This window comes from Apaloderma vittatum, unplaced genomic scaffold (assembly GCF_000703405.1).
Source record: "Apaloderma vittatum isolate BGI_N311 unplaced genomic scaffold, ASM70340v1 scaffold34490, whole genome shotgun sequence".
Lineage (NCBI taxonomy): Eukaryota > Metazoa > Chordata > Aves > Trogoniformes > Trogonidae > Apaloderma > Apaloderma vittatum.
This window is the reverse complement of record NW_009695633.1, coordinates 1-14,233: the sequence shown is the minus strand read 5'-3', so window position 1 is coordinate 14,233 and position 14,233 is coordinate 1. Positions and strand designations below refer to the sequence as shown.

Below are 14,233 nucleotides of genomic sequence, written 5' to 3'. Positions count from 1 at the left end.
CAGCAGTCCACTCCTTCCTATCTGGTTCCTGCTGAGATACGGTAACTGATCAGCTGACTTCTATGGTTCTATGTGATATGAAAGATTCATAGTCTAGGTAAAAGTGACCACGTTGTGTTTTGCACAAAATCAAGAGGTCCCAAAGGACTGCACATGCTCAGATCTAGTGTCATACAACGATGAAGTTTATCGATTGGACAGAAGTGTTTACAGACAAAACTGGAAAACGTAACACATGTACGCTTAGTTTGCTGCACAGGTACAGTTCCACAATCAACAAAGACTACCCAGGTAGGAAAACTGTCTGTGATAGAAACTGAATGCAACTATAAAAAGATAAAATTGAAAAATGCAACTGTATATTAGAAGTAAAGTAAAAGTGCTGAGAACCACTATACATCAGAAAATAAGAACTGTAGATAACATATGAGAAAAATCAGACAGGTGAACCAGCTTCATGGCCAAGAAACTGAAAGACGAGATTTACTTAAGTACTAAGGAAGCTTAACAGTGATATTCATCCATTACAAGATAAAAACTGTTGAAATAATAACATGGAAATATGAAATATACTTCTGTAGATAAAAAAGCCAAGCAATCATAAGATGAAAAGATTATTTTTTTTTACTCTAGTAGCAACTCAGAAAGTCTTAAAACAATGGCTACTGTCATCAGACATTGTAAAACAACTAAGACTTGATAACTTGCAGTGAGACTTTTTAAAGAGCTGTCCAAGGAAATAAATTATTATAACTGGCTTTCAATAAATCCAAAACACTGGAAAATACCTTAAGGAATTGAGGCAGAATCTATTTGCTAATATACAGTCCTAACAAGGCAACATATGTTATCGCACATATAACAGTCAGCCTTATGTTGATCCCAGAAAGCATCAGCTCAGAAGAAATCCAGCTGATTCATCCAGTTGGCATCCGGTGACCAGTGGTGTCCCCCAAGGATCAGTACTGAGCCCAGTCCTATTCACCATTATTGATGACCTGGATGAGGGGATTGAGTCTACCCTTAGTAAGTTTGCAGATGACATCAAGCTGGGGGGGAGTGTTGATCTTCTGGAGGGTAGGAAGGCACTGCAGAGCAACCTGGACAGGCTGAGTCGATGGGCTGAGGCCAACAGTATGAAATTCAACAAGACCAAGAGCAGGGTCCTACACTTCGGCCACAATAACCCTCTGCAGTGCTACCAACTGGGAGAAGAGTAGCTGGAGAGCGGCCCGGCAGAGAGGGACCTGGGAGTGCTGGGTGACAACCGGTGGAACATGAGCCAGCAGTGTGCCCAGGTGGCCCGAAAGGCCAATGGCATCCTGGCTTGTGTCAGGAACAGTGTGGCCAGCAGGAGCAGGGATATGATTCTGTCCCTGTGCTCAGCACTGGTGAGGCCTCCCCTCAAGCCCTGTGTGCAGGTCTGGGCCCCTCCCTGCAAGAAAGACCTTGAGGGGCTGGAGCGGGTCCAGAGGAGAGCAACGAGGCTGGGGAAGGGACTGGAGGGAAAGTCCTGTGAGGAGAGGCTGAGGGAGCTGGGTGTGTTTAGTCTGGAGAAGGGGAGACTCAGGGGGGACCTTTTCACTCTACAACTACCTGAAGGGAGGGTGTAGTCAGGTGGGGGTTGGGCTCTTCTCCCGGGCAACGAATGACAGGACGAGAGGGCATGGCCTGAAACTGCATCAGGGGAGGTTTAGGTTGGATCTCAGGAAGTGCTTCCTCATTGAGAGGGTGCTCAGGCACTGGGATGCACTGCCCAGGGAAGTGGTGGAGTCCCCGTCCCTGGAGGTGTTTAAGCAGAGGCTGGACGTGGCACTTAGTGCCATGGTCTAACCATGGTGGTGGTGTTGGGTCACAGGCTGGACTTGATGATCTCAGAGGTCTTTTCCAGCCTCAGTAATTCTGTGATTCTGTGAAATAAGGGAGTATAACCAACATCAGCTCAAGAATAACATATGCCACTGGTCCAGGATCTTTACTAAGATAATTCCCTTGGTAGGGTAACTGTTTTAATATAATGTATTTGGGTAGCTACAAGACATTTAAGCTGGTGCTATGTAATGATTTCATTAGGAAAGAGGAACAACAGGACACCAACACAGCCAGAGAATAAATGAATCAAAGCTTTGCTTTTTTATGAGATTCAAAATACAACGGTAGAGAAAAAATCATCAAGAGACAAACAAAACAACATAAATATCAAAGATGTTTGGTTTCTTGTGAATGTAATTAATCACTGGAATCATTTACCAAGTGATGTGTGAGCTCTCTTTCAAAAAGGAATTAATTCAGCAAAACTACATGGCCTGAAAAATGCAGGTAGGGAGATCAGAAGGCCGTCATGATGGCTTCTAGCTTTGTTTAATACATAAATGACCATTCTACCTCAAGTCAAAGCCTTCCAAAGCAACATCAGTCTCGTCTAAAGTATATTATGATATTAGTAATCAACTATGAGCATGAATGGACCTGGACCACTATACCTTGAAATGAGCATCTCACCCCTGCTGAGATGGGTATCTCCGCCAGTTGCCGGGCAAGATTCACGTTCAATGAGAAACCTGCCTGCAGGTCTGGCCATCATTACATTAAGGTACTTTATACTCTGTGACACTGTACAAGTGCCTTAAAGAAGAATCAATCCTTTTGTTTTTACATTCCTGACCAAATGGCTTGGGATCAAACTTCTCTCCAAGAGGACATAGATAAAATATGAACCAAGCTTTTTTCTTTTCTTTTTTCTTTTGAAAACAAACAAGCAAACTCTCAACAACCTGTGATGGATGTTCAGTCTTCCTGGGCTTTGAATGGTACACAGTGGTAGTACAAACAGGACACAAAAGAGCCTTTCTTACCAAGAAAGCAGATTTACCTGGCTCAGGCTTCATCTGAATAAAAGGCTGGGATTCTCAAAGGCTAGAAAGGAACCACTCCCCTAGGTGCTCCTTAAAAACACAACCACAATGACTGTTCTGCCTGCCTAAACAATCACTGCACAGACTCCAGTTTCAACACCACAAGGAAAAATCTGGAGTGGCTTTACTGACTCAAAATTGCTCCAACTTTTCATCCATGTGAAAAACGTACCTCAAAAGCTAACTCGTTATTTTGTGAGCCACTTTGAGACATATCAAGTCAGAGAGGCCTTATGTAAAACCACGTACACCTTCATGCTATGAGTACAGCTCTTGTTCCCAAATGACTTGGCTTTCCAGCTTGTAAATCCAGCATATATCATGCAGCAAACTGACTTTCAGAAGTTGCTCTCCCAGCCCTAGCTCTATTCAAAACTGACTTTTAAGATTTTATTGATAACATAAAAACACCTTGTTGGCCTAGCCCTGACCTTTCTTTACAGTCCACTGCACAGGGATTTGCCACATTCTTACTCACAGTCTTTAGATTCTTCCCCGCTCTGGGCGCTGAGGTCTTATTTTGCACATGTTTATAAGAAGCCTCTGGATGTGGAATGATGAGCTTCTAGACAAAAAATTGCTGTAGGGTGGATGATAGAGATGTATTATGGCATGTTTATTTACCAAGACCTCTGCAGTCAGATGGTCATTTATTTTAGAGAGGAGGAGGTGTAGAATACATAAGAAGTGCAGGACATGAACTCATGCCTCCTTCTCTGCGTTCTGCAATTCTTGCCATATTGCTGCCATATGCTGTTCCCAGATGACATCTGCTATCAAATGTTTCTATCAATAATACTAAGGTGTTTATTTTTAAAAGTGATTTTCTTTTCTTTTTTTTTTTTTGAAAGCCTTATGCAGAAGAATATCTCCAGTAGCAACTCAATAAAAGTGAAAGCACCACATTACAGTAATACATCCCAATGTATCTTGACGATGTGGCTGTTCTCTTAAACAAAGGAACAGCGCTTAATACCTGATCCAACAGCTTTTGCAGTCAATGGAAAGTCTTCCAGTGTTTTCAGCAGGCTTTGGACCAGGGCCCTTAATCTGGGGAACATACTCTCAAAAGGCAGAAAAATGGAAAGGTCTGACTGTATCACATGTATAGCTGGCCTTGGGACAAGTGTGCTTGAGGCAGATTGCTTTCCAGACTCTACCTCAACAAATACACTTCCAGCCAGAGAAAATTAAGTCTCCCAATAAAGTGGGTAAATAATAGGACTCCAGCTTGGAAGGAGGTAAGTTCCTTCAGACACATGATATTGTTATAACTCAGTCTCTGGCCACTTTTATACATCTCTTTTTCTAGATCCTTTTGGTGCTCTTTTCTTCCCTGATTATCAAGGGGAATGCAAAATTTCTAAATACATGGCTTCTAGAATCAGAGAGAAATGCAAGCTGAGATGAAGGAATCTAGATTCAAAGAGAGGGAGAGAAGGATCAGACCCCCAACAGTCTGTTCTGAGTCCATCCTAACAGGGACGATGTTGCTCGCTTAGCTCTCTTGCTTTCCAAACTGTATATCCTGGCAGGGAGCCTCTCAGTTCCTATCATACCACCAGATCAGAAAAGCAGACATTTTTGGGAAAGCTGGATCTTGTTCCTCACTCACAAACCTAAAGATGTACGTACATCTGCTGCAATAGCCTGCCATTATACACTAGGAAAACATGCAACAAGCACAACAAATTAAATGTACAGACATCTTTCAGTGTACCCCAATGCTGAAATGTGGCTACTTCACTTCCAAAGAGTGCATCATGAAAAATTTGTCTATAGAGCAGTGGTTGGCACAAGACATATACAACTCTTGCTCTGCCAGGGAAGCCTAGAACCAACTAAAACAGCCAAGAAAACTGGGCTGGATCTCTCAGAGATTGGGTGAGAATGAGTACACCAAAGATCTACATGGATCCAACACATCTCCAAGGCAGGTTAAAAGCCCTATCATGTTGGAGGACACAACATATCACTTATCCTTCCCCAAGGGCAAATACGTCCTTTAGGCATTTGAAGAAATGAACTGCCAGTACGGCATGTGTCAGTGGACCTGACGCCAAGTATCCATGTATTTTGCTTACTAGGTATTCATTAATGCTCCGCTTCACTATTATCTGGTCAACTGGATTGATTCTGCATCAAACCCTGGAAGCATAAAGACCAGAACTGCAAGACAAAGGGCAGAGCTGCCCTTCCATCATCACATTCATGGGCAAGCAGAGATGTCTCTCTCTGAGCTTTGCTGACCAGGGCCACCCCTGGGAACAAGGAGAGGTGGGACAAAGAGCAGCAGCCTGCCAAGGGCTCTGCTGAATGCTAGGCCTTGACCATGTTGTGCCGGCTGGCCACTTCTGCCATTCTTTCAATCCACCATTGCATCTGAGGAGCGCAAATTTGCTGCAGGTGTCCTTCTTCCTAGAATACCTCTTGGCAGTCCTAGAGAATATCTTTATGACTGCTTGCCCGCAGCCCCTGAAAAGTCATATTATACATATTAGACAATACTCACTCAAGTAAGCAAGGACTGCTCTCTGTACAATCTAGGGTACTGGAGATTGCCTATAAACACAACTTTGGGCTCAGGATTAACAAGTATTCTTGTGCAGAAGCCTCCATCAAGTGTGCGATTGCTAGGTACTCTCTGACCACTTCAAAAGAGTCAGAGCTGCCAAGATCCATTAGTTTTTCAGCCTCTTGAGTACAAAGTCCACCCATAGGGTAGGAGATCTTTTGTGGGTAGTTGCTTTTTTTTTTCCCACCCCAGGGAATGAAAACCAGCATGTTCTGATCCCTATCTTTCAATCACCACTATGGTAAAGATAAGTTACCATCACTATTTCAATTGAGCTAGCTGCTGGATTGCAAATGTTATACGTAAACAAAAACAAGAGAAGGAACTTCAACAGGCTTAGCTCCCCTTTTAAAATTCAAGGCAGAGGTTTAAAAGAAATGAAGCCAGGGAAAACACTGGATACTAACACCAGCCAAACAGGGAAAAATAACGAAGTTGTAAGCCTGAAAAACTGAAATGGAAAGAATGACAGATTTACTGCTGCATTTGATGCACATAACCACTGATAGACTCTCCCCAGGAAGTGTTGAAATTACCATCAGTGAAATGAATCCAGAAGCTAAAAATTAAATTATATTTCCCAGAACATTCCAATTTGGGCTTTGGCAACAACAGATGTTTTAATGCTCTTAAATACATGCACGCATGTGTGTGCACGCATGCTCACACTCATATACTTAAGTACAGTATCCTCTTTCATGTAAGACCTCCCTCTTAGTTTTCACAAAGTTAGACTGAACTTACGGTCATTCTGCAAAGCCTTTTCTTCAAAGTCTCTTCTCAAATGCACAACACTCAGATTAAGCAACCCACAAGGAGTCTTACAGAAGCTCCAAGTTATGAATGAATGGTTATTTGTGGACTTGCCTGTCAACACAGATGTGGTATTTGTCAGTGCAGTGTGGGTTAGATACGGCGAGCAGGAGCCAAACAAGCAAAGTGAAAGGTCAGTATCACAACATTTCCCTTTTTCCCCTCCTCAGCTCACCTAAAACGATGCCGTAGCTTTTGCTAAAGTGTCATATAGTAGTCTATTTTCATGCAACCTACCATGCTTATTTGAAATGCTATATTTATACAACAGAAGTAAAAGAAAAATGGGTACCAAGGGAGAGAAGAATGGGAACATTTTGGTGCAAGAAAGCTACCACAGAGGGACAAACCCAAGATTGACAGAAAACAATGACAGAAAACATCCTTAGGGATTTGGTGATACTTGAATCAAGACCAACCCGTGCAAGTTAAAACACAATTCATTGCTTTTCTTGTGCTAAAATGTAGTATTATGAGTACCACAGGTTAATTCATGTTGAAAGGGACATCTAGTCCATGCTCCAGCTCAAAGCAGAGTCAGCTATGAGGTCAACTTATCATTTACACTTTATACAGTCATTTACAATAACCTGAAAGCATCACACTGTTTTAGGTCTTATATAACAGGAAAAAGAGGCTCCTGCTCTAAAGTGTTCTCAGTGGGAAAAAGCTCAGCTCTACAATGAATATTCTGAATATGCCAATGAGCATCGTAGATGAAATTAAAAGGAACTCTCACTCATTGTCTAAATTACAACCTGAATGAGGGACAGATGTTCTGAAGACCCTCTCCACACTCTCAGCCATAAAGCTGCTGCAGGGATGCCTGTGAGGTCTAGCATCTCCTGGAAATCAATCGTGGATGCCAGAGAACCCAAAAGCAACACAAGTATTTCAGTGGAGCCTGTTGCTGCACAGCATACAAGCAGTCTCTCTGTGTCGTTGTCTGAATTCATCCCATGCGACTTCCTCTGCAAAGAGCCAGCAGCTTTCCAACTAGCATGCATGAACTGCTGCACGGTTCCCTTGGGAAAATCTGGCTCCTTTGGAGAATGCTGCGCTACCCAAAGAGGTAACTTCTCTACTCCCCTACAAATTTGCAGAGCACCAAAAATGTGCAAAAACCTGTGTACCACACAGGTCTATTGAAGCCAGGTCTAGCACTTCAGTTTTCTAGGGCTGATCTGGTGCCATTCGAGCTAAGAGAACCACAGTACCAAGGGGACTCACGAATCATTCATAAATTCAAAAACAACTGGTCACATGGGAAGGAGATAAAAACACAACAGTTCACGCTAAGTTTTCTGTCAACTCCTCATGGGCAAATCTTTGAGCTTCTCCTCTACATCTTGCAGCTGTACGTCTTGTACAGTTGGGTGCCCAGCTGAAATCACTTAGCAGCAGTGAGGACAAGCGTGGGGGAGCTGTTTGAAGAAGAAACATAGCTACTCCGGACAGACTACTACAGGAAGCAAACCAACAGAGATGCTGGAGCTAGGCACCTACTAGTCCACATCACAGATTAAAAGGGAAACAAGCAACAACCTGTGGTTGAAAGGCAGGATGCAAACTTTCCCTAAACAAATGACCAAACCAAACTTCTTCGTCTAAACAGATCAGCAGGGACATCTGTAACAGTATTACATTAAATAATACCTGGGGAGTCTATCATCCTCAAGCTAAAAACCGCCTGCTTGAAAACATGCAGCATGTGGCTTCACAACAGGAACGGAAACATTTGTGTGTCTTCACTCATGACTCGTTTTGTCACCATACCCTGGGGTTCCTGTCTTTATCTGTAACACAGGAGCAGTCTAGCACAGAGACTGCAAAGGCAAAACAAGCCAGCTGTCCAGCAGGGCCAGCTTTCTTCAGGATCACGGGAATACTGAAGAGCCTTTTCCTTCCTCTCTAAAATACCCTGTAAAGTATTTCCATCTCACTGGGTTCCGATGCCCAAATGACAGATTTCAATGCAGCGAGAGGGATTTGAACTGCCTGGCTTTGTTCACCCTGCAAAAACATCATAAATTGGGCCCCAATTCAGGGCGCTAATTAGGCATACACAGAGCCTTAATGTTAATGAGTCCACTCATGTGTGCGAAGCTCCGTGCATGTTTCAGGACTGTGCTGAAGAAGCTCACCCAGAACGACGGCCAGGAGTTTTCATTCATCTTTTTGCTCAGCTCTGGGGCAGGCAGGAACCTCAAACTGACAGCAGAAGTAGTAACTTGAAAGTTGCTGACCACTGCTGTTCTCACGCAGTGCACCAAGGATGAGCAAGGCTAAAACCAGCAGCTGATGAAGATGATGCTCTGCTTTCTTCAGGCAATCACCTACTCACACCCAGTCCTGCAATTAAGTGGAGCCAGCAAGAGTGGCATGAGGTATAGGGCACTCCCTGAACATCTCCAACCATAAACAGAAGACAAGGGCACGTTTCCATATAGGTCTCTGGGATGGTAAAACATTCACCCTGCGATAAGCCAGAGGGTAGAGGGAGTGGCAGGGCACATCTAACCTTTTCACTGACCAAACTAGAATGATAGCACCCTCTTTAAAACAGACACCAGAGATAAACTCAAGGTGGGTTATGGAAACGATCCACACATACAACCCTACATCTCTGCCTTGCAGGTCTTTTGACCTTGCAGCATTAAAGCGGGGGTGATGGGTGTTTTGCTTTTCTGTAGACTTCATCCTCTGCAAGAAAGGCAGGGACCACACACCACGCCAGACCAGTTTGTGGACCTCCTGTTCTCACAGCTTGGCACTTGCTTACAGAAAGTTGCTCGTGATTCAGAAGGGAGGCAGGAAACACCGTGGTGCACCCCGTCACCTGCTCCATAGGAGTGCAAGAAGAAGAGAGCTCTCTTTGATTTCACCTGCCCTTGGTTACTGCACCAGATTACGTGATTGTCCCTCTCAGCAGAAGACTACCATCCAGAAAGTTACCCTGTTCCTTTTTAAAGCCATTTGCTGTTTCCTGGCTTTTTCATCACCACCTAGGAAGACTAGAGTAAGTGCCATTCATGAACAAGTAGTAAGGAACTGTTCCTCCCACGTCCCTCCTGCGAGAAGCCTTCGCATTGTTTCAGGTCCTCTCTGCAAACCACAGAGGAAGCCTGGCAAACGTCTCCTACAATAGGTACTCCACAGCACAACCACAGGTCCAGCATAGCTAGAAGAGAGACTGTTTCCATATCATTAACAACACCAGAAATCCTGAAAGATTTAAGTTCTGTGTTCTGCTAAATGCAAATACACGCGAGCCGTGCAGGTGTAGCTGTTAACATCGTGGTAATGGTGCAGTCAGTGTCGGCAGATGCAGAGCATGGCCACTCCTGCACAAGTAATTCTGGGACCCTGAAGACAAGGAGCCCACATACATATAACTGCTGGTAAATCAAGGCCTTGTTGATAAAACAGAAGCATGTCATTTTGCCCAGCCACTTTATAATGTTGTCTTTCATGAGGCAAATATTCAGCAGAATGATGGTCTATGTAAAGCAATATTCGTGGTAGAGAGCTCCTGAGAAGACTAATCCTACCACCCACTGCAGGCTGGAATCCGCAGAGGCTCCTTCATAACTAAACTAGTTTAAAATCCATGCAGAACCAGGTCCAAGTCCAGAAGAACTGTGATTTCTTAGACTACGGAGTGCTGGAAGACCTATCCCTCAAGAATGCAGAGAACTTAAGAACTGCATTAGCCTTAAGCCATCAGTACCAAACATCTTATTGACTGTGACGAAAATTGCCATGAACGAAGATGACAGAATCGGTCGCCAGCCCCCACATACATGTGTTGCATGTTTTTCTTGAGTATCCTAGTTATGCATTATTATTACAATTTGCAATCCTAAACTGTGCTGACCTTAAATTTCTGTTAATTACCACTGCAACGGTGATTATCACCCAGCCTCAAATAAATATCTAGCCTAGGCATCGGTCCCCTCATAATCAATGAAGAACTGGTAAGTAATGAACTTCTAACGTAATCCAGCTTTCACAAAAATCAGTATTAAGCATCTACTCCGGTAATTTCACCTAGGCACAGAATTCACAAGAACTCTGATGCTGCTCTCAGCTTTCATGTCCCACCTCTCTCTTCAAATTGCTCTGTAAAACAACTCAATCTCTGACTGTCAACCGGACTTAAGATAGATTCAAAGCTTCAGTATCTAATCCACGCTGTCGTGAGCACTACACGAGCAAGCATGCTTGATAGACAAAAGCTTTTTTGTTTTTTCCACACCTCTTGTAGTGTTTTTTTCCACCACTACTTTTCACATCTGCTGGGTTTGGGTCCGGCAGTCCCTGACTTGATGAATTTCCACATATATTCTGACCTGACGTGTCTTTAACCTCAAGTGGACTGTCAAGCCAAATGCCAGATGTCCCCTTACTTCCTCGGTGCAAACTATCAGTAAACCTTAGCATAACTTTACTTTGAGCCTTAAACTAACAGAATGTGAAAAGATTAATATGAATAAATTCAAAACTAATCAGATCCCTTCTTTAAATGTTGACACAGTATTATTTATATCCCATAAATACCTTCTTGACTAAAATTCATCCCAGGAGATTGGCATCTTGCCAGTTCTATTCATATTTACTGTATTTATACAGTACAGTTGGCCAAGGATAATATTTAAGACAAAATATGCCTTAGGGTATATACAATATCTCTTATAGTTTTCCTTTTAAATCTCCTCATTGCTAAAAATATTTAGTCTGAACTTTACAAAATGCCCCACAAAGACCTATCAGCAATCTGTAGTGATATATCGCTGGCTATGAGTATAATTAGAGCATATTTGTAATACTTGGGTTGTAGTCAGTTACTGAATGCTAACAACTTGTGGTAAAAATTGAACCACTGATCTTTCCCATGCCTTCCTTCCAGCAGCTTTTGACCTCCAGTGCGTTCACACTGATCCCCTTCTCCCTCCTGCCTCCCTTCGATGCAGCAGAAACCGTAGAGTTAAAAAAATTCACTCCGAGACGTCTCTCCGAGAAAGCGCCCGTGGCCGCCAGCTCCGCGCTTTCAATTTCTTCCTTTAAAATATGGTGGAGCAATTCCTTCCTTTCTGTCTTTTTTGGAAAGGTTCGCTCCATCCAGCGTAACTAGAGAGCAGTGGAAAAACAGTTAACCTACTTACTCTGATGCTAGCGACAGCCCTTGCACAGTAGTGCTGGATCTGCTGCTAACTGGCCCTCCGATCCCAAACATCTGATGCACTCTGTTGGTAGATACCTGCAATCTCCTTTCGCTCTTCCAAAACCTCTATCGATACTTCTGCACAAATCTGGCCTCTGACAACGTTTTAAAAATAGATTCTCTTTTGTCAACACCATCCAAGTCACACACCACAGACATTTTAATTTTCTGGAAAGTATGCGGCTGCATTTTGGACTATTGGTTCTTCGTAGTTTGCACATGTGAGGAAAAAGGGCAGATGTGCTCGCGACGGATTAATTTTACAACTCTTGAGGACTCTGTGTTACACGGTCAACTCCTCAAGCCAAGGCACTGCTGTCAGTATTCCTAAACCCTTGCCCATAAGGTGCTCATTCACTCTGCTCAGGGCATTGTCTGGTAGGTCCCAAAACAAAGTGCTGACTTCTACCAAAATACCAGCAGTGTACCAACGTGGAAAGCAGGCATGCTTTCTGTGTTCTCGTTACGGCTATAAATTTTACTGAACCACTCTGCCCATACCCACTTGGCTCTGAGTACATTTTTTTTTTTCTTTTGAAAAAAAGTATTTCTTCCCCAAGGGTAACAAGGGTGGAGTGTATTTATCATGGCTGTTACGGATGGTGCCATAATTACAATAATAAAATGGCTCTGACTGCCAGGATGTCCCGTACCTGATGCTGTCATTTAAGAATAAAGGAAGAAAGGGAGGCAGCTGCACTGAGCGCGGGGTTCAGATACCTTGGCTGGCATCCTAGGACTATCACATGCAAGACGCAGCAAGCCCCGAAGCTACAACTTGCTAAACTAAAAATAAATAAGGGGAAAATGCAATTAGAAACTCTAGGATAAAGTTACCAAGATGGCTGCATTATCTATTTAAGCAAGAGGTATGTGCTTTTCAAAAACAGACAGCAAGTATATAGGGCATCAAGTGGCGGGGGAGGGAAAAGAGAGAAAACCGAGCTACACGAGAAGAGTAGGGACTAAGTTTTGGATATGTGAACAGTGAAGTTATTTTCTGCTTCTGGTATTTCACTTTCCTCGGTATGATGATGATCTAGATTCTTTTAAGGGAATGTGGTGGTTTTTCTTTTTTTTTATTTTTTTCCTATGCACTTAAAACTTCACTACCAAAAGAAAAGGCACGTCATTACAATTATTAATCATTCTAAGTGGATTTGGTCAGCACAGAGCATTTGTAAACTTTTTTTTTTTTTTGAGCAAAACGTGGCATGGATCACCAGAAGGTCGTTAAAAACAGCAAAACGCAGACAGGCTGAGGCAGGTTCCAAGAACCGAGGCTACCCAGAAGGGAAAACTTTTTCTGTACCTGAAATGAAAGTGCCCAGGAGCTGAAACGAGTGGCTAGTTAAAGTGGGAAGAGGAGGGAGGACGTCTACATCTCCGTCCTCTCCGAGCACCAATCTGAATAGCGGTCTGCGGGACAGTGTTCTGGAGGGGCATAGATAGGAGAGGAGACGGTGATATTTTTCTATTTTAAAGACTTCCCTTTCTTTTTGGTTCCGGAGAGATGGAAATCTGCCCAATCCACACGCTCCAAGGGAAACAACAGCAGTGGAAAGATAGTGGGTTCTTTCTGGAGGCTGCACACGGGGCTTCAGGGCAGCTAAACGCAGTGTTGGGGAGCGGGATCCCAGGCAGGGAGGGGGGAGCTTTGCTCAAGTACCTGGTGGTGGCAAGCAGAGGGACTCGTGGGTGACTTCGAAGGGGATCGGAAACTTCTCGAGCCTGGAGGGACAGTTGAGCCCTCCGATCCACCCGCCCAAGCCTATGTACATACCCTGCCACCTAAACGAAACCCTGGGAGGCACCACCTCGGAGATGCGGAGGAGAAGAGCAAAGGAGGCAGATTACACTGCGCAGGGCTGGTATTTGAAGGCACTGGGCACTGCCAAGCCTCGGGGGCAAAATTACATGCACATGGACAAACACAGAGGACTTACTTTCGGGGTAAAAAGGCTGCATGTCTATTTTGTATACTTCTTTGGCATAATACTCCTCGGCGCTCCTCTCCCTTTCGCAAGTGGCGGCTCTGTGGTTGGCTTTCTCTTGCAGCAGGTCCCTGGTGCTGTTGTAGATGGAGATGACCTCCGGGGGCACCTCCTCGGGCTCAGGGTACTCATCCGGGGGGCTGGTGAGCTTCAGTTTGCTCAAGATCTGCCCCCGGATCGCCTCGATCCTCTTGCGCATAAACTGATCCATGTCGAGGGTGCTGCAGGTAGACAGGCTGAGAGCCACGGTGGCCAGATCCACGGTGAGAAACACGCTCAGGAGATAGCAGTGCATTTTAAGTGTTTAAATACAGCGCCCCCCGAAAAAAGAGTGATTTTAACAACGAACGGCAACAACGATTAAAAAAATAAAAAAATAAAAAGAGGATGTGTGCAAACAAAGGGAAAATCTGCAGACAAAATGCAGTTAAAAACCGGACTGCAAGGGTGACTTGCAATCGAAAAACGTACGGGAGGCGTCTGTGAAAAAAAACTCGATAATAATTAAAAAAAAAAAAAAGGAGCAGCAAGTTGCTACAGCGAAACAAAATTCGTGAGCGGAGTGAGCCGGACAGCGAAAAAAGGGGAAGAAAAAAATAAAAAAACAACCCCAACCAGACAAACAAACCTGTGAATCAAGTAAATGGAAGAGAGACTGCTCTCAGCGCGCTGGCGGAGCCGGCTGGAAAACCAAAAATTGCAAGTTAAAAAA

General features: G+C 43.9%; 1 protein-coding gene across 1 annotated transcript in view; it reads right to left on the bottom strand.

The window, feature by feature from the left end:
* The window catches only part of TGFB2 (transforming growth factor, beta 2), a gene marked incomplete at its 3' end in the record, with an annotated part of 59,097 nt that extends 45,260 nt beyond the window's left edge, over nucleotides 1-13,837 (bottom strand). Inside the window, exon 1 of the mRNA XM_009871964.1 lies at nucleotides 13,474-13,837. Coding sequence (XP_009870266.1) covers nucleotides 13,474-13,816 — 343 coding nt within the window. The remainder of the gene's footprint in view (nucleotides 1-13,473) is intronic.
* Between the last annotated feature and the right edge of the window lie 396 nt (nucleotides 13,838-14,233).